We start from the raw sequence: 21,556 nt of genomic DNA, 5'->3' as shown, positions 1-21,556 counted from the left end.
TTATTTATTTTTTTTAATTTTTTTTTTAAGTTTATTCATTTTTCAGAGAGAGAGAGAGACAGAGTATGAGCAGGGGAGGGGTAGAGAGAGAGGGAGACACAGAATCCGAAGCAGGCTCCCGGCTCCGAGCTGTCAGCACAGAGCCCGACGCGGGGCTCGAACTCACAAACTGTGAGATCATGACCTGAGCTGAAGTCGGACGCTCAACCGACTGCGCCACCCAGGCGGCCCTCTTACTCACTTTTAAAAAACACTAACCGAAGTCCCTGGTTTCTTTAGATTTACTCTGTTTTTACCCGCTGCCCTGTTCTGTCCCAGCAGCCCATCCAGGACCTCACGTTATATTCAGTCATCACATCTCCTTAGTCTTTTCTTGGCTGTGATGCTTTCTCGGGCTCCCCTGGTTTTTCACGACCTTACAGCGTTTTGAGTAGTGGTCAGGCATTTTGTGGACTGTCCGGCAATTGGCGTTTGTCCAGGGTGTTTCTCGTGGTGAGGCTGGGGGAATGTGTTTCTGGGATAACATGTGTTCTCGTCACATCAAGGGGATGTGCTATCCATGTGAGTCCTCATGTTGATGTTGACCTTGGTCACCTGGCCCAGAGAGTGTTTGTCAGGCTCTTCCCCTAAACTTACTCTTTTCTTTCCCCTTTCCATTCCGTCCTCTTTAGAAGAAAGTCACGTAAGGAGTGGGGAGTTACTTTTCACCTTCATAAGGACGGGGCGTCTATGTAAGTTATTAAGTTACTTGGAATTCCTCTGTACAGAGTTGTCTGCTTTCTCCCATTTATATTTTCAATCTTTAAAAAAAAAAATTTTTTTTTTAATGCTTATTCATTTTTGGGAGACAGAATGAGACAGAGCGCAAGCGAGGGTGGGGCAAAGAGAGAGGGAGACACGGAATCCGAAGCAGGGTCCAGGCTCTGAGCTGTCGGCACAGAACCCAATGCGGGGCTCGAACTCAAGAGCGGTGAGATCATGACCTGAGCTCAAGTCGGACGCTCACCCAACTGATCTACCCAGGCCACCCCCCCCCCCCCGTTTTTGTTTTTTTTTTTTTAAAGATTGAGAGTGAGAGCGTGAGCAGGGGAGAGGGGCAGAGGGAGAAGGAGAGCTCATTGCCTGAGCTGACATCAAGAGTCAGATGTTCCACCGACTGAACCACCCAGGCTCCCCTATTTTAATCATTTCTGTCATTACGGACTCACGGGTTTTTATTTTATACTTTGAGATATAATCCAGCACTGCTTTACCTGTTGCTCAAATTGTACAAGCTTTGGCCACTGGGAGCTTTTTCAGTTGATCTGTGTGTTCCTTTGACAAGCCCCTGTCAATGTAGCTGTTTCGTTTGGGGGCACTTTCTTACTTCCTGGCACTCCCAAGGTGCCCCAGGTTCTTCTCGTGCATTTCCTGCCAGATCCTAGAATCCGCCATTTGTCCAAGGAACCCTGGTTCCTTTTAGTGGAAAACGGTGTCAGAAACCAAGATCCGTGTACTGGGTATCCCCACTTTTGGTCTTCGCAAGGCATCTGCCCTAGCACTGGGCTCACCGTCTCAGATGACTCACTTTCCTCTTCCTCTTGTCGAACCTTTCAATAAGACTGCGCAGAGTTGGTTTGTGTAGCTTCAGGTTTTAGAAAACTACGTCAATACAAAATCATTATTTCTTGCGTGGGGAGTTAAGCTGCTTTTTTATGTGGTCTGAGCTCCGGTGTTGACACTAGATAGAAATCTGGCTAACGGGATTGAATTTAGGTTGATGATATTTTTGGTCTGTAGTTTGTATCTTTTAGTAGAGGTCCCAAGAATTTTTACAGATTTGTGAATCTTAGGGAGATAGTTAAAAACTCACTAAAATTAAATTTTGAGCATTTGGTTTTATGAAGGCAACATAAATCGATGAAATCAAATGGACTTGGGAACTAGAGATTTGCATTTGTCTTTCCCAGTTTACAGTCTAGCCTCGAGAATGCCAAGAGTAGTGACAGAGTTAAATGAAGGAGATTAAAGTGTAGGTGGCTGGAATAATAAAACATTTACATCTTCAGGATGTAATTTCTTCTATATTTGATCTTTATGGGAAACGCTATACCAGAACCACTTTCTTACTGAGTGTGGGTCTCAAAACACATGGAGGTATATATTATTTTTTTTGTTGTTGTTCTTCACATCACGTTAATTATTGGTTGTTCTTTTTTTTTTTTTTTTTTAAGTAGACTCCATGCCCAGTGTTGAGCTCAATGGGGACTTGAACTCACAACCCTGAGATCAAGGCCTGAGCTTAAACCAAGAGTCGGATGCTTTACCGACTGAGCCACCCAGGGGCCTGACTGATTTTTCTTTATTAACTAAGACTCTAAACTTAAGAGTTTTATATAATTCTTGGGGCTCCGCTGGGGAGGGTTCTGAGGATTCGGAGGAGGCATAGCTCTTAGGTCTTGACCTTCTCCAATGTCCCACCATTTCAGAGGACAGAGCCGCTGTTTGTGGGAAATGGTGCAAACTCTGAAGTGCTGTGTGTGTATGTAAACTGTAGTTGTGCACTGGTTTGGGGGCTGTAGAGATCAGGTGGGCTCAGGCAAGGGCAGTGCCCCTGCGCCTCTGCTCTGGGCATCTCGCCCATCCGCCTCTCTGGTTCTGACCTGGTGGGTCATTTAAGCCCCAGACTCCAGCTCTGATCCCGACCGAGGCTCATTCCTTGGCCCGTGGGTTCTGTGTGGGACCTCCCCCCGGGCCCCTCAGTGCCAGCCTCCCCACCTGAGGGTGCTGCCCACTTACTGTCTTCCCTTCCCTCGCTCAAGTCCAGATATCCGGCGATGAGGACGGTTAGCGATCACAAACCGTTCTCCACAGTGGGTCCTGAATGCGTGGCCGGGTAGGTGTCCTGGCCATAGCGGTGGGTCTCCTGTCTGGTTGTGGGATGAGAAGAGTAGGAAACATCCCTTAAAATTCTCTGACCAGCGGCCACTCCTGCTCGCTGTGCTTTCCGCGCTGTGTGTTTGATGATGACGACCTTCTCTCTAAATATCTAACTACCAGTCCTCCCCTGTCCCCGGGGTCGCGTGCAGGTACCGTTTGCTCACCTCTGTGTTTAGGTGGAGAATTTTCTGACACAAAGAGGTCAGAGCAAAGGGACGGTAGGTGTGGAAGGGGTATTCTGCCCTCCCACCTGTTGTCTGCGTGTTGTGTAGCTGGGACAGTAAATGCTCAGTCTTTCCACCAGGGTTTGTTAATAGAAACCAACGTGTTCCGGGGACTGTGGTATGGGTGGGTTTTGTACGCTCTTGCTTGTTACTATCAGCTCAGTGACAAAGCGTGTAGGTTGGTCCATTATTTCCTAGAGCGGCAGAAAGAAGTAGATAGGAAGTTCATCATGTCCCTCCATCCATCCGTCCATTATTCATCGAACACCTACTCCTTACAGCTGGTAAGCGAACCATGTGGGAAAAAGTTTAAACTTCGTAATAATCAATAACGTAGAAATTGGTATATAGTAAGTTACCTTTTTGCCACCTTCGGCATTTGCTAATAAATATGAAGTCGAGGGACAAGGACAACTAAAGTAACTCTGATGCATAGTGGCAGCAGCAGAAATCGGTAGAGCCTTTTGGGAAATCATTATGGGACCTTTGGTCAGATCAGAATTTGGGGACTCCTGCGTTCCTCTTTTCAGAGACTTAGAATATTCGTAACTAGCTGGCTGCCGAAAGGAAGTCTGTTCAGTGTAGAAAAATCCAGCTTTTCCTGGGTGTGCTTACTTCAGCCTTGTGTTTGTGAAAAGCCTAATAAGATCCTATGGAAGCCGCGTGTATTTCACAGTGTGTAAAATGCTGCCCGAAGGTTTTCAGGGTTTTCCCAGAGAAAGTGAGTGTCACCAACATAACACAGTCGGGACTCAAGAGGAACAGGTTGGGAGGGAACACTTGGTCATATGGTTGGGGGAACCAAGCGGAAAACCGGCAGTTTAGAAAGAGGACTCTTCAGGTACAATTAGATGGCAGAGTTCTGTGAATGTGCGTTGTGGCCGGGACCCTGGGAGCTGCTGCTCTTGCCCTTTGAACAGAGGTAGATGCAGAGTCTGACGGGACCCACGGGGGAGGAGGGGAGAGCCAGGGAGTCGGGGGAAGCCTGGTGGCCTCCTGGCGGTGCTGCGGGGTCCACGGGAGGGAAAGATGGCCGGTCGGGGAATGAAATTCTGCTGCAAGGCCACGGGCAGTGGGAAAGGGCACAGGCGATGGAACGGGCACGAGGCAACGGGGACTGGGAATGGGCCGTCGTACGGAGTGTTTTGTAGCTGCGAGGCACCTGCTTGATGTCATTTAGTAGCTATACGCTATTAAATGATTGTATGTGTCTTCATGAAACTGTTTTGAAATTATTGTAAATTGCAGAAAAGTTGCAAAAATAACGCAAAGAGTGTCTATGTGCCCTTTCCCCAGATTTCCCTAACCACCTTGCATAATTGTAACACTGATCCAAACTGAACAATTACCATTGATCTAACACTACTGACGATTACAGGCTGTACCCCAATCAGCAGTTTTGGGACTGACTGTGGAGGACAAGACGTGCGCAGTTTTCTTCCTCTCCAGCCTCTCGTGTACAGTCAGAATTGCGTTTTCCCATTAACTTCAGCTAGTTCTTTTCTTCCCTCTGTCTTCTGCATGCCGATACTACTCACCGTGATGTAGTTAGGTTCTTTCTTACAGTTGCTCTTTCATTTGGGGCCTCCCATCATTCCTGGTTGTCTTCCCTGCCTCCATTTTCATACAGTAAAGTTCTCTGGGTTTTAATAAATGCATAGAAGTATGTGTCCACCCCCAAAATTGTGATGCAGAGTAGTGTCTTCCCCCCCCCCCACCCCCAAATTCCTTCCTGCAGCCCCTGGATTGTAGCAGTGTTATCAGGAGAGTGGATCGCAGAGGGGCCGGCAGGGATCCGGAGGTACAGAATTTGTCCCAGCGATCCGAGTCCTTGACTAAAAGCAGCATGCCAGGAACCCGAAGAGGTCTCCCCTGGTGCCTGCCGTCTCTGAGGCCAATTGCAGGGAGAAGAAGGGACAGAGCAGGAAAGAGGGAAGGGGGAAGGTGGGGAACCACCTCTGTCCTCTGGCAGCGTGGGAGTCAGCAGTGTGGAAGAGAGCATCGTGAAGCTGAGTGAGACGGGGGAGGTAGGGCTCCCGGGGGGATAAGCGCAGGGGTCTGCTCTCTGCCCTGGAGATCGTCTTGGCCGCCGGAGAGGCCTCCGTGGGCCAAGCAAAGGAAACCTTCATGGCTGAGCTTTGAGCGCTTGGATCTAAGGGTGACCTTCTTTAGGGGGGTGACGCGGGACGTGGGCCAAGGATTGCAGGTTGAGCTTTGGGAAGGGCTGAGGTTTGTAGAGGCCCTTTGCTTATGTGGAGGGACGTTCCCCTGGCTGTTCCTGCAGGGCTGGGGAGAGGGGACGGGCCAGGAGGGCAGGGAGGAACCTGCTGGCATAGCCTTGAGGACAGTGCGGATGTGCAGGAAAGCTGCTGTGTTTTATTCTTGTATCTCCCAGGGTTGTGCCCTGAGTAAGTGGTGCTGTGTTTATATTTCCAGAAGGGTTTTGAACTTTCACATCAGTTCTATTTCGCATCAGGAACATCCAGTATTAACTGAAGAAGGAAACAACACTTCCTTGGCCAAAGTATCTGCGGATCGAGAATTAATGCAAGGATCATACTGAGATTAATATGAGGATTTAGTGAAACAAGTGAACATCTATTCTGGATAAATAGCAACCATATCTACTAATTTCTTGTTAATTCATCCAGAATCAACAAAACATACATTCTGTTCTTTTCACCCTGTGTGTAAAGTGTCTTTTCACACACCACATGGTACCCTGGTGTAGGCTGTGTAGAAAATGTTCTTCTGCCCTTGGGGGGGGGAGTGGTGGGTGCATAACCAGACCCCCAACCAGTGCAGAAAGGTGGGAGGTGGTGATGCCACAGGTCACACTTCCACCCTGTGGCTGCAGAAGAACCTGTAGACCTACCAGGTGCTCTGGCTTATTGTTAAGATTCATCAGGGTCTGGTGAGTGTGGAGGAAAAAGGTAGAATGAACATTTTCCTTTAGCATCTTGTCACTTGCAGGGAGCCTTCAAATGGCATGTAATTCTTAAGAGATTCTCCGTAGATCCATTTGTTACTGCTTGGTTTTCTTCAGAGCTGTGCACACTTTGGTGTGTACGTGTGTGCATATGTGTGCGTGGGTGTTTTTATTACGATCATTTTTTTTCATGTTCTATTTTTTGAGAGAGATGGGGAGAGCGTGAGTTGGGGAGGGGCAGAGAGAGACGGAGACCGAGGATCTGACACACTGACAGCAGTGAGCCCGACGTGAGCCCGATGCGGGGCTTGAGCCCAGGAACCTCGAGATCATGACCCGAGCCGAGATCAGGAGTGGGGCGCTAACCTACTGAGCCCCCCAGGGGCCCCAAGGCAGAGGTTCTTAACAGCTGCTCCAGGGACTGAGCTGATCAGATTTTTTCCCTTTCTTTGAAACACCACAAAACAGACATCTGTTCCCAGCTGGTTTAGGCCAAGTGCATAAGTGCGGGGCCGACCTGTGTAACTGAACCTGCTTGGTATTTGGAATGGAATTGCAGTGAGAAAATATTTTTCTTTTATAAGCAATTCAGATTCAAGTGGGACGGATAGAAGTGGAAGGCAGAAGGTCAGTTGAGGATAAAGGGATGTGATTTCTTTCTTTCTCCCCTTCCCTTTTTCTTCCCCTGTTTTTTTTTTCCTTCCTTTTGTGGATGGGAGATATAATGGTGGGGAGCCCAGAGAATACTAAAGGTGAGAGAGGTGCTGTTGATAGAGGAAGAACCAAAGGTCTGCAGGCTAGGATAATGGGGAAAATGTGGGCAGCCAGGAGAAAGCAAGTCCCATTTATGTCTTTGAAGACTTGGTAAAAACCAGGAGTGCTAGATTCATTTTCTAGGAGGAACAAATTGAATGCGAAACACTGCTTAATGTTAACGTGTTGTAAGAATGTCATATATATGTATATATAATATATATTAACATGTATGTTATATATATTTACGTTTAGTTTGGGGGGAGAGAGAGAGAGAGAGAGAGAGAGAGAGAGAGAGAGAGAGAAAGAGAGAATGAGTAGGAGCGGGGCAGAGAGAGAGGGGGACAGAGGATCCAAAGCAGGTTGTGTGCTATCAGCACGGAACCCAATGTAGACGGGGCTCAAACTCAGGAACCATGAGATCAAGACCTGAGACCCAAGTCTGTCGCTCAACCAACTGAGCCCCCCCAGGCACCCAAGAACATTTTGTATTTGAAGGAAAGGTAAGGGGGTTAGAAATATATGTTAGACTCATTACTCTGTTGAATTATTTCTTTAAAAAGGGCTTCAGTGTCCGCACAGTGCTAGAAAATAGTGACAAATGTGGTCTCCCCAAAAGAATAACAGACGTTGTATTATTTTAGTTGTTCTATGGAAAGTTTGTATAATACCTACAAGGTGGTCAGTATATACTAGGATTATGATGATTCAGAGTTTACTGGTTTTCATGAAAGAAAAGGTTAGTTTCCGCATTTAAACGGGAAATCCGATGTGTTTTCACTGCTCAGATTGACTTTGCATATCCGTTTTGGAGGCAGAACCTGGACCGGGCCAGGCCTGGATTTAGGCCGGGTCAGGCTCGTGTAGGCACATCCCTGGGGATTATCTGAAGTTAGTGTTCCCTGGGAAGGTGACACCTGGGCCTTTTACGCTGCCATTCTCTAGTTTAAAACTGGGAAACTGCTCCACGAAGAAGTGTCTTTTATCGGAAAGTGTAAGAAGTATGATGAAGGGGTGAAAAAGGTTTTCTTAAATCTTTCTTTTGACTTGGTAACTTTGGACTTTTGCCAACAAAGACGAACTAGCTTTCTATAATTTTAGGGCTTTGGTAACAAAGGAAGTGTTTGGTCTGTGTCATAGGAGAGAATCAAGTGATCATGTGACAGACCCGAGTTCTTTCAATTTCCTTTTTTGTAAACAGGCCTCGCATTCTCCCTGCAGATACTTTCACTGTCTTTGGGTGAAAGGGCATTCTACATTAAGCGCAAATGCTGTTAGTGAATTATAGGTTATTTATATGGGGTTTAGGTTTAAATTAAAAGACTGTTAGTGCCTTTGAAGGAAGGTATGTTTTATAGAGTACAAATGAAATGAGAGGCATTGTTACAATAAAGCTAATTCCGTCTGATAATCAAGCTGTGCAGGGAAAGAGAAGCTAAAGTCAGTCCTTTCTCTATTACCTTTCTTTTATAAAAGATCACCTATTTAGAGAGAGAGAGAAAGAGCGAGCTGGGGAGGGGCAGAGGGGAGAGAGAGAATCCCAAGACCCCGTGCTGCCTGCGCAGAACCCAGCCTGGGGCTCGATCTGACGACTGTGAGATCATAACCTGAGCCCAAATTAAGAGTCGGATGCTAACCCAGTGAGCCACCCAGGTGCCCCTATTACCTTTTAAAAGAGAAGTCTGAAATTTACTTTTGTAACATTCTCAAAACAGCGGTACCTAGGAATTGGGGTGAAAAATGGTGAACACTTTCAAATGTAAACCTCACTCTTTGTCCCTGATGTAACTGGGGAGTGAAGAGGGAGTGAAACATTTTCTTCCCCTCCAAGCGGAAAATTTGCTCTGGCCTTCCTGAATGCGGGAAGGGAACGGCTAAGAGGCCCGCGTGATTGTGGGGATGGAAAACATTTCTGTAAACCATACAAGAAGTGTGAAGTTACAGAGAGCGGGATTCATTACATGATTCTACAAGCCCGCAGAGGTGAGGCCTTAACATGACTCTACAAGCCCGCAGAGGTGAGGCCACCGCCGGGTGAGCCTTGGTTTCTGGCAGCACGGCTGCTCCTGTGGGGCCCCTGCCCTCACGCTGTCCTGCCTGTCCTGGGTCCTCACCCTTCACATCCTTCAGGTGAACTAGGAGGGCCGACTCCTGGTTTTCAGGACCACTGCTAGTTCCCTCTTACCTCTTCGAAATGTCCCATTACTTCACCCTCAAGTTCACCCTCTTCCCGCAAGAGAAAGCGACACAGGTGGACAGGAGAGCAGGGTGTGTGGGCACATTACTGCAGAGAACGAGTGGCTCCTGTGTCAGGAATGTCTTCTCCCCCACCCCGGGGTTCCTCTCTGGGGTTTTCCAAACCTTAACTCTGCTTTAGTTGGGCGGATAGGAAAAGATACGGGCAGCGTGGTGGGCACCATCCTCCAGCCCGAATGGCAGGTCCCTGTCATGTAAACTGGAGAGGAAGAGGGTGAGATCCGTTTACTAACCTTCCAAGGATTCCTGGGTACCTGCCAGTTACATTGCGGATCCGGGCTGTCATTTGTTCAACGAGCTTTGTTTCACGCAGGACCTTTTATCCTTTCTTGGGATTGCGTGTCCCGGGCCCATCACCCGTGGGTATTTGAATGGCCTCTTGCGTTCTTTTTGTTCCTGAGCCGACTGCCCTCTGGGACGAAAGATGCGGAACTGGATGATGTGTTTTGTTTACCCAAATTACAGGAGGAGGGCACGTGTCATAAATCCCGCGTCACCGTAAAAAAGGGATGGGGAGACCGAGCCAGAGCCTAGTCACCACCAGGGACGTCTAGAGCCTGGGTCCAAGCTTTGGATAAGTGGTGACTTAAAAAAACCGTTTTCAGGGGCTCCTGGGTGGCTCAGTCGGTGAAGCGTCCGACTTCGGCTCAGCTCATGATCTCGTGGTCCGTGGGTTCGAGCCCCGCGTCGGGCTCTGTGCTGACAGCTCGGAGCCTGGAGCCTGTTTCAGACCCTGTGTCTCCCTCTCTCTCTGCTTCTCCCCTGCTTGTGCTCTCCCTCTCTCTCTCAAAAATAAACAGACATTAAAAAAATTAAAAAACAAAACAGTTTTCAGACCGTTTCACCTCCAGTGGGAGTTGGGTGGTAGTTTATGATTCTGTGTCTTGAGTTCTTTAAGAACCTAGATCTATAAACGTTGATCAATATGGTTGGTAAAGTTCGACCACAGGGACGGATGCTTTGCTAATGGTGATTTGATGGTGAGTTTTCATTTGTAACTGTAGTTTGCTGCTTAAAAATAACAGTAGTGACATTCAGGGATTATTCCTAAGTGGGTGGACTGTTTCGTGGGTATCATCTGGCAGATGGAGTTTGCGTTTCCTGTATTTTGCAGTTTAAATGTTCAATTTCATTCTAAAAGGAAGACCGTAATCACAGACTTGCCTCGTCATGGATATTTTCACAACGGTATTAGCCTAGAACTGTTGCTGTTTTCTTCCCTCCGCACCTTTTATCTGGGCTCTAGTTTGATGCGGGGGATACACCGTTCCCTGTCCAGTCCCACAGGCACCTATCTGAGACAGTGCTGGCCCGGGGTGTTTTCCTCTGGGCTAAGCCGACCATCTAGGGAAAGTGCGGTGACTTTCTTAGTTCTGTTCTGAGACATGTGAACGCAAGGTGAGTTGTTCTTTAGCTCATCCCTGTCGAACCTGCGTGTTGATTTCATCTGTATGATTTTTTTCTTTCTTTTTTTTTTTTTTTCAAATATTTATTTAAATTCTAGTGAGTTAACATACAGTGCAATGTCGGTCTCAGGAGGAGAATTCAGTGATTCATCACTTCCATTCACCATCCAGAGCTCATCACAACAAGTACCCTCCTTAATACCCATCACCCGACTTCATCTTTTTTTTCTTTTTTTAAGTATTTTTATTTTTATTTTTGGGAGAGAGAGAGAGAGAGAGACTGAGCGTGAGTGGGGGAGGGGCAGAGAGTGAGGGACACACAGAATCCGAAACAGGCTCCAGGCTGCCGAAGTGGAACGCTTAAACGACTGAGCCACCCAGGTGCCCCGGATTTCATCTTTAATAGTAGTTTTTCCCATCCAGATTATTAGAAGGGTTTGGATGTGTCCCACAGTGAGTGACCAAGCTGAGGGGGATGTCTTAGTACTGCTGATGGATTTGTGGTTTATGTGAATTTTCACGGGGATGCATATTGTCACCTCAGTAGAAATTCTACCTTGACCCCGGTATAGTTATTTTTGCTAGGAATGCACGATCTTTTACAGATGATACACCCCACCCAAAAAAAGTCATTAAATACTTTAGTAAAATGTGGAAGACAATCTCTCAGTGATTTAAAGCAGATTTTAATGAGGAACAGCCGTTAAGTATTGAAAAGGAAAGAGTCTAACTCTGGAAAACAGTATGGAGGTTCCTCAAAAAACTAAAAATAGAACTACCCTACGACCCAGCAATTGCACTACTAGGCATTTATCCAAGGGATACAGGTGTGCTGTTTCAAAGGGACACGTGCACCCCCATGTTTATAGCAGCACCATCAACAATAGCCAAAGTATAGAAAGAGCCCAAATGTCCATCGATGGATAAATGGATAAAGAAGATGTGGTATATATATACAATGGAGTATTACTCGGCAGTCAAAAAGAATGAAATCTTGCCATTTGCAACTATGTGGATGGAACTGGAGGGCATTATGCTAAGCGAAATTAGAGAAAGACAAATTTCCTATGACTTCATTCATATGAGGATGTTAAGACACAAAACAGATGAACATAAGGGAGGGGAAGCAAAAATAATACAAAAACAGGGAGGGGGACAAAAACATAAGAGACTCTTAAATATGGAGAACAAACAGAGGGTTACTGGAGGGGTGTGGGAGGTGGGATGGGCTAAATGGGGAAAGGGCACTAAGGAATCTACTCCTGAAATCATTGGTGCACTATATGCTAACTAACTTGGATGTAAATTTTAAAAAGTAAAAAAGAAAGTTAAAAAAAAAAAAAGGAAAGAGTCTAGGAATATGTATCTATACATCAGGCTGATTCTTCCATGGAATGTTGCCTAAAATTAGCTATGGCCCCCTTCCCTTCTACATTGGTTTTTTTGTTTCCTATTTTTCCTCTCTTCCTGGTTGCTTGCCTCCATCCACTGCAGGGAGAGGGAATAGGCCCTTAGAGATTCCCTTCCTTCCTGAGGATCCCAGAGCTAGTGAGTGACGGGGGCTGGGTCTAGGCCCGGCTTCCGGTTAGAAATCCAGTGTGCTCGTGCCTGACTTTGTGGCGTGGTAGTCATGTAGCATTTATGGTGTCACAGTGAGTGAGACATTGCCATCTTCAGTCAGCTGACAGGCTAGTAGGAACGAAGAGACAAATGTATGCCGTGCCGCCTACCAGAAAATACTGGAAACAGGTGGAGTGCTCTGGGGTTCAGGCAGGAGAGAGATCTCTCTCACAGTGGAGTTACATCTGATTACGTGTCCTCTGCAGGTGGGCAAAGGGTGCCCTTTAAAGACCCCAAGCATTTCACGTGTTTGTAATCCATCCTTCATCTGTAGTAATGGCCGTGACTGTCCATTTTCCTAAAACTGTGTCCTCCTACTGCCCAGGGCGTTGCTGACATTCACAGAACGTTCTCCGCCCCCATCTAGCCCCAGTGCAGAGGAGAAGACCTCCCTTCTCCCAGGCTCTGCCACACCCTGGGGTCCATGTTGCTCCACGCTGAGAACAATGTCATGGCAGGGTCATCCTCAGCCGCCACAGCCACGTGGACCACTGTGCTGGATGAGTGGCAATCAGGAAATGGCTGTGTGTTACCTTAACCACTAAAAGCAGTGAACCAGAGAGGGAAAAAGAAGGGACGTTATACTTTTCTGCCAGGAGAGTATTTTTTTCCCTAACATAATAGAGGAAAGTAGGATTCAATAAAAACGGATGGAATAAGCTCCTTATTCCTGACAAAAATCCTTAGGATTTTTTTTTTTTCTTTTAAATATCTCAGGTGGAACTTTATTAGCAGTAGACATTATGTGATGGATTGGGATGCTCCTTTGTTCCTTGGGCGGGTCGAGATCTGTAATTGGTTTTTTGGGTTTTTTTTTTTTGATTGTCATATATTCCTTTTAATGCAAGAGGCCAAACGTGGTGGTGACTATAATTGTGCTAATTTTGCCAGGAGAATCGAATGGTGTAGAGATCGAAATAGGTTCGGGAATAGCTTTTTGTGAAGACAGTGTGATGAGTCCAGTGATGCATGGCAAGTTTTCTGGGTGTTACGTCGAAACCTACTCTTCGTGCCGTCCCGGTTCCAGTCAGCTTCCTTCTTGTTAGAGAGGTGCCATGCTGGGAATGCTGTGTGGCATTTTGGAGAAATCAGTTTGAAGCTGTGATTACTCAGGTTTTACCCATGTTCTCTGGACGTTTGTTCACTCAGAGTCCCCTCGCTGTAAGAAGGGTAGTTATCAAGTTGCTCTCTCTCGGTCATCGTCACTGTGTTTGTGTAAATCCTATAGGGATATTTATCCCATCGTTACCAAGTTTTCCTTGCTGATGGAATTGTTTCTGTTCGCTTAACAGAACATCTGATCAAATTCATGACCATGGGGGATATGAAGACCCCAGACTTTGATGACCTCCTGGCAGCATTTGACATCCCAGACATGGTCGATCCGAAAGCAGCTATTGAGTCTGTACACGAGGACCAGGAAAGCCACATCAAGCAGAACGCCCATGGCGACGAGGACTCCCACACACCGTCCTCTTCCGACGTGGGCGTCAGCGTCATCGTGAAGAACGTTCGGAACATTGATTCCTCCGAGGGCGCCGAGAAGGACGGTCACAATCCCACTGGCAACGGCTTGCACAACGGGTTTCTCACCGCGTCCTCTCTCGACAGTTACGGCAAAGATGGATCGAAGTCCTTGAAAGGAGATGCGCCTGCCTCGGAGGTGACTTTAAAAGACTCCACGTTCAGCCAGTTTAGCCCCATCTCAAGCGCTGAAGAGTTTGACGACGACGAGAAGATCGAGGTGGACGACCCACCGGACAAAGAGGACGTGCGTTCCGGTTTTCGGGCGAACGTGTTGCCGGGGTCGGCCGCCCAGCAGGACTATGACAAGCCAAAGGCGCTCGGAGGGGACGGTTTGAGCAAAACTGGAATCTCTCCTTCAGGCAATTTAGATAAAAACAGAGTCGTTAAGAGAGAGACAGAAACAAATTCCCTAAATCTGAGTGTTTACGAACCTTTCAAAGCCAGAAAAGCAGAGGATAAGCTGAAGGAAAACTCTGAAAAGGTGCTTGAAAACCGGGCCCACGACGGGAAGCTGAGCTCGGAGAAGAGTGAACCCAGCCTCGGCAGCGTCGCGCTGTCGAGGTCAAAGCCATCGTCCAAGCTGTCCTCGTGTATAGCTGCAATAGCAGCACTTAGTGCTAAAAAGGCTGCTTCCGACTCCTGCAAGGAACCGGTGGCCGAATCACAGGGGGCCTCTCCGTTACCTAAAGAAGCAAACGATAGTCCCAGAGCCATGGAGAAGTCTCCTGAATCCCAGAGCCTCATCGACGGGACAAAGAAAGTGTCCCTGAAGCAGCCCGATAGCCCCAGGAGCATCTCCAGTGAGAACAGCAGCAAGGGGTCTCCATCCTCTCCCGCAGGGTCGACACCAGCAATCCCCAAAGTCCGCATAAAAACCATTAAGACGTCTTCTGGGGAAATAAAGAGAACAGTGACGAGGGTGTTGCCAGAGGTCGATCTCGACTCTGGAAAAAAGCCTTCCGAGCAGGCGGGGCCCGTGATGGCGTCTGTGACGTCTCTCCTGTCCTCTCCGGCTTCGGCTGCCGTCCTCTCCTCCCCGCCCAGGGCGCCTCTGCAGTCGGCGGTGGTCACCAACGCAGTCGCCCCTGCGGAGCTGACCCCCAAACAGGTCACCATCAAGCCCGTGGCAACCGCCTTCCTCCCAGTGTCCGCCGTGAAGACGGCGGGATCCCAAGTCATTAATTTGAAGCTCGCTAACAACACGACGGTCAAAGCCACGGTCATATCTGCTGCCTCTGTTCAGAGCGCCAGCAGCGCCATCATCAAAGCCGCCAATGCCATCCAGCAGCAAACCGTTGTGGTGCCGGCATCCAGCCTGGCCAACGCCAAACTCGTGCCAAAGACTGTGCACCTCGCCAACCTTAACCTTCTGCCTCAGGGCGCCCAGGCCACCTCCGAGCTCCGCCAAGTGCTAACCAAACCTCAGCAGCAAATAAAGCAGGCAATAATCAATGCAGCAGCCTCGCAACCACCCAAAAAGGTGTCTCGGGTCCAGGTGGTGTCCTCCTTGCAGAGTTCCGTGGTGGAAGCTTTCAACAAGGTGCTGAGCAGCGTCAACCCGGTCCCAGTTTACATCCCCAACCTCAGTCCTCCTGCCAACGCAGGCATCACGTTACCGACCCGCGGGTACAAGTGCTTGGAGTGTGGCGACTCCTTTGCCCTGGAGAAGAGTCTGACCCAGCACTACGACCGACGCAGCGTGCGCATCGAAGTGACGTGTAACCACTGTACAAAGAACCTCGTTTTTTACAACAAGTGCAGTCTCCTTTCCCACGCCCGCGGGCACAAGGAAAAGGGGGTTGTGATGCAGTGCTCCCACTTGATTTTAAAGCCAGTCCCAGCCGATCAGATGATTGTCTCTCCGTCGAGCAATACTTCCGCTTCGTCCTCTGCTCTTCCAGGCTCCGCGGGAGCCGGCACACACACTGTAACGAAGATTCAGGCTGGCATCACCGGGACAGTCATATCCGCTCCCTCCAGCACACCCATCATTCCAGCTATGCCTCTAGACGAAGACCCATCCAAGCTCTGTAGGCATAGTCTGAAATGTTTGGAGTGTAACGAAGTTTTCCAGGACGAGACGTCGCTGGCCACACACTTCCAGCAGGCTGCAGATACGAGTGGACAAGTAGAGTATCCCTTACGTTTTGGTGTTTCGGTGACAGATCTGTAGAAATGAGTGCTCTAGACGATGCCCTTGATTTTCGGGGTGGGAACGCAATTAAATGGGAGTGCACGTGTGTGTGTGTGTGCGCGCGTGTGTGCGCGTGTGCGTGTGCGCATGAGGGAAAGGATTGTCTTCGGAGGCTTGAACAACGTTGAAATAACGAGTCTCGTTTTACAAACAACGTCTTTGGAAGACGAGGTCTTTTTTGACAGAAACTCTCTGTACGAGTTGAGTTACGGCGCCTTAGATGTGGGATAAACGCGCTCTTAATTGTTGGGTCACCGGTATATGTGTGGGAGGTCTGACATGGGGCCAATTGTAGTAGCCTGCCATTGTATCAGGTGTTCAAATCAGGTTACATCGCCAGCGTTCCTGGTTGTTAATGACAGTTCGGGGATTAAAAAAAATTCCTGTTACTTATAATTACTGCCTTTTACAGTTAAACAGACTTACCGGTACCCACTTAACATGGTGTGCCTGCTTACGAGAGACGCTGGTCCAGAAGTACGTTCAGTAATAGTCCCCAGTATGATGAAAAAGTGGGAAACCATCTCCGCTTGAACAGAATGCCTTCGCGTTTCCTCATAGCTTTTCATTTTTATTTTTATTTATTTATTATCTTTTGGGGCGCTGAGGTGTAGGTTGATGTTGGTGACATGCAGGTCACAGTGGACGTCAGTGGGCCCTTTTATCTCCTATCATCGTCTTCTCTCCACGAGCCACCATTTGGCCAAGGGATCGATCAGTGCGTTTTACAGATACGTGATACTTATCATTTGGAACTAACGGAACGTGTTGAATGAACCAAATTCAGGCTAGAGAGACTGTATGGTTTATTGTCCAAACGAGGAAGCTCATGAAATTGGAAGGGGGTGCTAGTTTGCTCCACTACTGGCTCGAACTTCTGTTTGTGAAGACCCACGGGTGATCCGCTTTGCTTTATTTGCCTCTGTCTTGTCGCCTGAGGTTGATGCTGTGCTCCAGAGGTCTCATAGAGCCGCCGCGATCAGTTTCCTCAAGGGCCGCTGCTGAGTTCTTTGTAGGGTTTGAGTCTGGGGAACAAAAGATCAAGAATACCTCAATAATTTTTTGTTCTCTGGATTTGCAGTTTAGTGGAGGTGGAAATGGTAGAGAGTTTTGAGAGCATCCTTGCAGCATTGGACGTTACGTGTCCTCGGCCCAGACAGTGGAGCACTCCACAGAGCGGCCGACTAGTTCGGGCAGGCGGCGGCTGACATAGCTCTTCTACTGTGTCCTTGTGACAGCGCCTGGGGTCTTTCTGGGTGCCCTCTGACCTCGTCACTGCTTCATCAGAAGGGCCCTATTTCTTCGCGTCTTAAAAGGATAGAGTTAAAAAAAAAAAAACCAAACCCATTTCTTTCATTCTGTTTGTTCTCTTGCCTTGTTTCTACGTCCGCTGGTACTCTCCGTGGGGTGGCAGGGTGAGTCCTGGCTTCACAGGGTTCTCCTCACGTCTTGCCTCACCCGTGCGTGCTGGTCAGGATCTGGCATTTGGAGCTGCCCTCCCGTAGTCTGTTCTCTTGGGGAACCTTTGTTTTCTCGGAAGGGGAAAGGATGTGGGCTCAGAGAAAGGACTTTCCCTTCTTCTGTGTATCCCCCTAGTTTTTGTTCTCCGTTGACCGTTGAGGCTCACCAGCCAAACTAGCGTCAAACTGGGGTGGAGATTTCCCTCGGAGAAGGAGATTTACATCTTCTGTGTGTGTGTGTGTGTGTGTGTGTGTGTGTGTGTGTGTGTGTGTGGTCGCTTTGCCTCGACTTCTGCGTTTTGCTGGGACAAGTGTATAGAGTAGCTCACGTGTTTCACCTGGAATACTTCGGAATGAGTCATGGCAGAATAGCTAACTCTAGGGCCAAATATGCACTGAGCTGAACGTTCCCCTTATTCCCCTCCCCCCCCCCTACTGCCCCCTGTTGTCTTTTCTTTCCCCACGTCTGCCTGGCTAAGTGTCCACTCAGCTCATATTTATACTCGGAAGCCTCGGCTGCCTGCACATCCAGGCGTGACTGGTTGGCAACATAAACGTGTCCCATGGTCTCCTCCTCCTGTTCCCCATCTCCCCTTCTCTTACTGGAGTCCTTGCCCAGAAGGCCCCCCTTCTTCATCGCCTTTCTTCTCCGACTAGGCCAGAGGACGGTTCTCCCGCAGACCCAGGCGGCCAGCCTTGTCTCTCGCTCGGCGGCCCAGCCTGCGCGGTGGTCTGTGGGAACGTTGCCGCTTCATCAGCGCTCGGTTTAATTAAGCCCACCCCGAGTCTCTTCCATAGTCCGGGACGTTGGTAAGATCCATATGGCTGTTGCTGTGCTGGCCTCAAATGCAGCGGGAGCCAGGAGGGGTCCTCACCCATTGCTGTCACCCGGTGCGGGATCAGGTGACCCTGGTGGGAGAGCTGGGGGCCGCAGACGGGAAGAACAGAAGAGAGAAGAGGGAAGGTTCTTCGTTGTGTCTTCTCCGCTTTGCCGTTCACGAGACTCTTGGCCAGTTCACAGTTTGTGGACTTCCGTTGGGAAAAAACAGTCTGGCTGTGTGAACCGGCCCCTCCCTGAGAAGGGCACTTAACACACGTCTTCTAACAAAATGTGGAAGCTGAGCTAATGGCACCTCAAGTACCAGACTCTCTCCCGAACCCCGTCTTTCCCCTCTTGCCTGCCGCGGCCAGGTATTTAAAACGTGTACTTTCCTCTTCTCTTCTGACCTCCACGTTCTTGGTGATCCACCCGTGAACTGAGAGAGTGGACTGCCTCCCCCGAGTAGGGAACCCCCTGTGGCTCCCACCCCGGCCCTTGCTTCTGGAATGGGAATCCAACGGGAGGTTAGCCCTGTGCCTGCAAGCTGCCGGCTTTCTCTTCTGGCTTTCCCGAGCCCTTCCCCGGGCAGGGTTCCCCCCCGCCTGCACAGCAGTCTTAGTTAGGGAACCGTCCACAGCCGACTCCTGCACTGACCCTACTGCCGCCGTTGATTTTGAAGGTTCAAGGGCGCGACTGTGGGCTCTCGCAGGACTAACAGGTCCACGACTCCTCATTCGTCGCCTGCCAGCTTTTGACTTGACCAGGCCTAGAGACAGGTGTACTACTTCACGAGCAGCGGGAATGTCCTTCCTGCCCTCCTCCCTACCCGCCCCCCCCCCAACTCTACTTATAATTACCATAATCATGTCAAAGTTTTACCTGATTACTGCTCCAGTGCTCTGTGCTGACGTTCTGGTCTTCTTTCTCAAATCACTGAATTTTCTTAATTAAACTTTTTTTTTTTTTTAAACTTTTTTTAACATCAGAGAGAGGGGGAGACACAGAATCTGAAGCAGGCTCCAGGCTCCCGGCTGTCAGCACAGAGCCCAGCGCGGGGCCTGAACTCGCAAGCTGTGAGATTATGACCTGAGCTGAAGTCGGATGCTTAACTGACTGAGCCACCCAGGCGCCCCAGACTTTTTCTTTTTAAGTTGATTTGTTTATTTTGACAGAGGGAGAGAGGGAGAGGGAGAGGGAGAGGGAGAGAGAGAGAGAGAGAGAGAGAGAACGAACCAGCAGGAGAGGGGTGGAGAGAGAGGAGGACAGAGGATCCAAAGCAGACTCTGTGCTGATAGCAGAGAGCCTGATGTGGGGCTCAGACTCATGCTCCGTGAGATCGTGACCTGAGAGGAAGTTGAACGCTTAACCAACTGAGCCACCCAGGCCCCATAAAGTTAAACTTTTTATTTTGGGATGATTTTAGATTCATGTAAAATAATACGGAGATCCTGTGTATCCCTTATTTACTCTCCCCCAGTAGTACTCTGCAAAACTGTAGAACAGGATATAGACATCACTGCAGTGAATCTATAGAATATTTCCATAACCACTGGGAACTTTCATACTGCCTTTTTAGAGCCACCCCTGCCTGCTGCTTAACCCCCAGCAACCACTAATCTCTTCTCCATCTTTACAGGTGTTGTTATTTCAGGAATGCTTTATAAATGAAGCCACACCGTATGTAACCTTTGGGGACCGGCTCCTTCCCTGGAGATGCATCCAGGTTCTAGCATGGACGAGTAGTTTGTTCTTTCAGACCACTGAGTAGTAGTCCATCCAAGGTTGTACCGCAGGGTGTATACCTTTCAGTCTTCTTAGGATGTCTGCATTGTTTCCAGTGTGGGGTGAATTTTGAATACAGCTGCTATAAACACTTGTACACAGGTTTTTGTGTGGACCTAAGTTTGAGTTTGCTGGGATAAAAGCCCAGGTAGACAATTGGTGGGTCGTATGCTGGTTGCACATTTATGTTTTTAAGAAACTCTTCCAGAATGGCTGAACTGTTTCTTATTCCTCGGACAGTGCATGAGTGGTCCGGTTTCTCTGCATCCTCACCAGCTTTAAAAAAAATTTTTTTTAATGTTTATTTGTTTATTTATTTACGAATGAGAGAGAGACAGAGCACGAGCCAGGGAGGGGCAGAGAGAGAGGGAGACACAGAACCCGAAGCAGGCTCCAGGCTCCGAGCCATCAGCACAGAGCCTGATGCGGGGCTCAAACTCATGGACCGTGAGATCATGACCTGAGCCAAAGTCGGACGCTTAACCAACTGAGCCACCCAGGCGCTCCTAGAACATAGTTTTCACGTGTTTATGGGCCCTCTGTATATCCTTTTTGGTGAAATGTCACTTTTGCCTATTTTCTAATTAGGTTGAGTGCGTGTGTTTTAACTGTTGAGTTTTAAGACTTCTTGTTGTATTTTAGATACTAGTCCTTTGTTGGGTATGTGGTTGCAAGTCTTTCCTCCCAGTTGTGGCTTGTCTTTCCATCTTTTAAGAAGGTTTTACAGAAGTACAGTTGAGCCTTTGCATCTTTAAGCAGATCTTCAGCAGAGCAGAAGGTTTCAGCTTTGAGGGCATCCAGCGCAGTTTTCCCTCTTAGAGCTTGTGCTTTAGGCGTTGAGTCTGTTGTTTGCTCTAGATTCTGAAAAATTTTTTCCTGTGTTTTTTCCCTGAATGTTGTATAGTTTTAGGTTTCACGTTTAAGACCATGATCCACTTGGGTTAGTTGTTTTTGTTTTTGTTTTTTTCACTTGGGTTAGTTTTTGTATAAGGTATGAGACTTACACTGAGTTTTCTGCTGCCGTCTGTTTTCCCCATGCACGTCTTCTTTCTCTAATACTGTTTATCCAGAAGGCTGTCTTTCCTCTGTTCAGTTGCCTTGGCATCTTCGTCAGATATCAGTTGAGCATTTTTTTTTTAAAGTAAGCTCTATACTTACAGCGTGGGGCTCGAACTCCCACCCCCAAGATCAAGAGTTGTGCACTCTACCGACTGAGCCAGCCAGGCGTGCCTCAGTTGGGCATGTTTGTGTGTGGTTATTTCTGGGTTCTGTGTTCTGTTCCGTTGATTAACATGTCTGTCCCTCCACCAGCACCGCAGTCTTGATTGTGGTGACTGTAAAGTGTCTTGAAATCCAGTCTTCGTCTTGAAACACAGGTATCTCCAGTTTTTATTCTTTTTTTTTCCTCAAAATAGTTTCTTTTTTTTAAATAGAAGGATAGTTGACATTCACACTTTCTTAGCTATTCTAGTTCTGTCTTGCCATATAAGTTTTATTTTATTCTATTTATTTATTTATTTATTTATTTTATTTTTATTTTTTTAATATATGAAATTTATTGTCAAATTGGTTTCCATACAACACCCAGTGCTCATCCCAAAAGGTGCCCTCCTCAATACCCATCCCCCCCCCCCCCCCCCCCCCCCCCCCCCCCCCCCCCCCCCCC

The 21,556-nt window shown here is 48.2% G+C and overlaps 1 protein-coding gene across 2 annotated transcripts in view; it reads left to right on the top strand.

The window, feature by feature from the left end:
• Positions 1-21,556, top strand: part of ZNF532 (zinc finger protein 532) — a 110,365-nt gene that overhangs the window by 35,442 nt on the left and 53,367 nt on the right. For both annotated transcript variants that reach the window (XM_049620269.1, XM_049620268.1), the window contains exon 3: positions 13,400-15,762. In XM_049620269.1, coding sequence (XP_049476226.1) covers positions 13,417-15,762 — 2,346 coding nt within the window. In that variant the 5' untranslated portion in view covers positions 13,400-13,416. The remainder of the gene's footprint in view (positions 1-13,399; positions 15,763-21,556) is intronic.

The sequence above is a fragment of the Panthera uncia genome, assembly GCF_023721935.1.
Source record: "Panthera uncia isolate 11264 chromosome D3 unlocalized genomic scaffold, Puncia_PCG_1.0 HiC_scaffold_8, whole genome shotgun sequence".
NCBI lineage: Eukaryota > Metazoa > Chordata > Mammalia > Carnivora > Felidae > Panthera > Panthera uncia.
The sequence above is the reverse complement of the archived record's forward strand: the minus strand, read 5'-3'. Positions and strand labels throughout refer to the sequence as shown.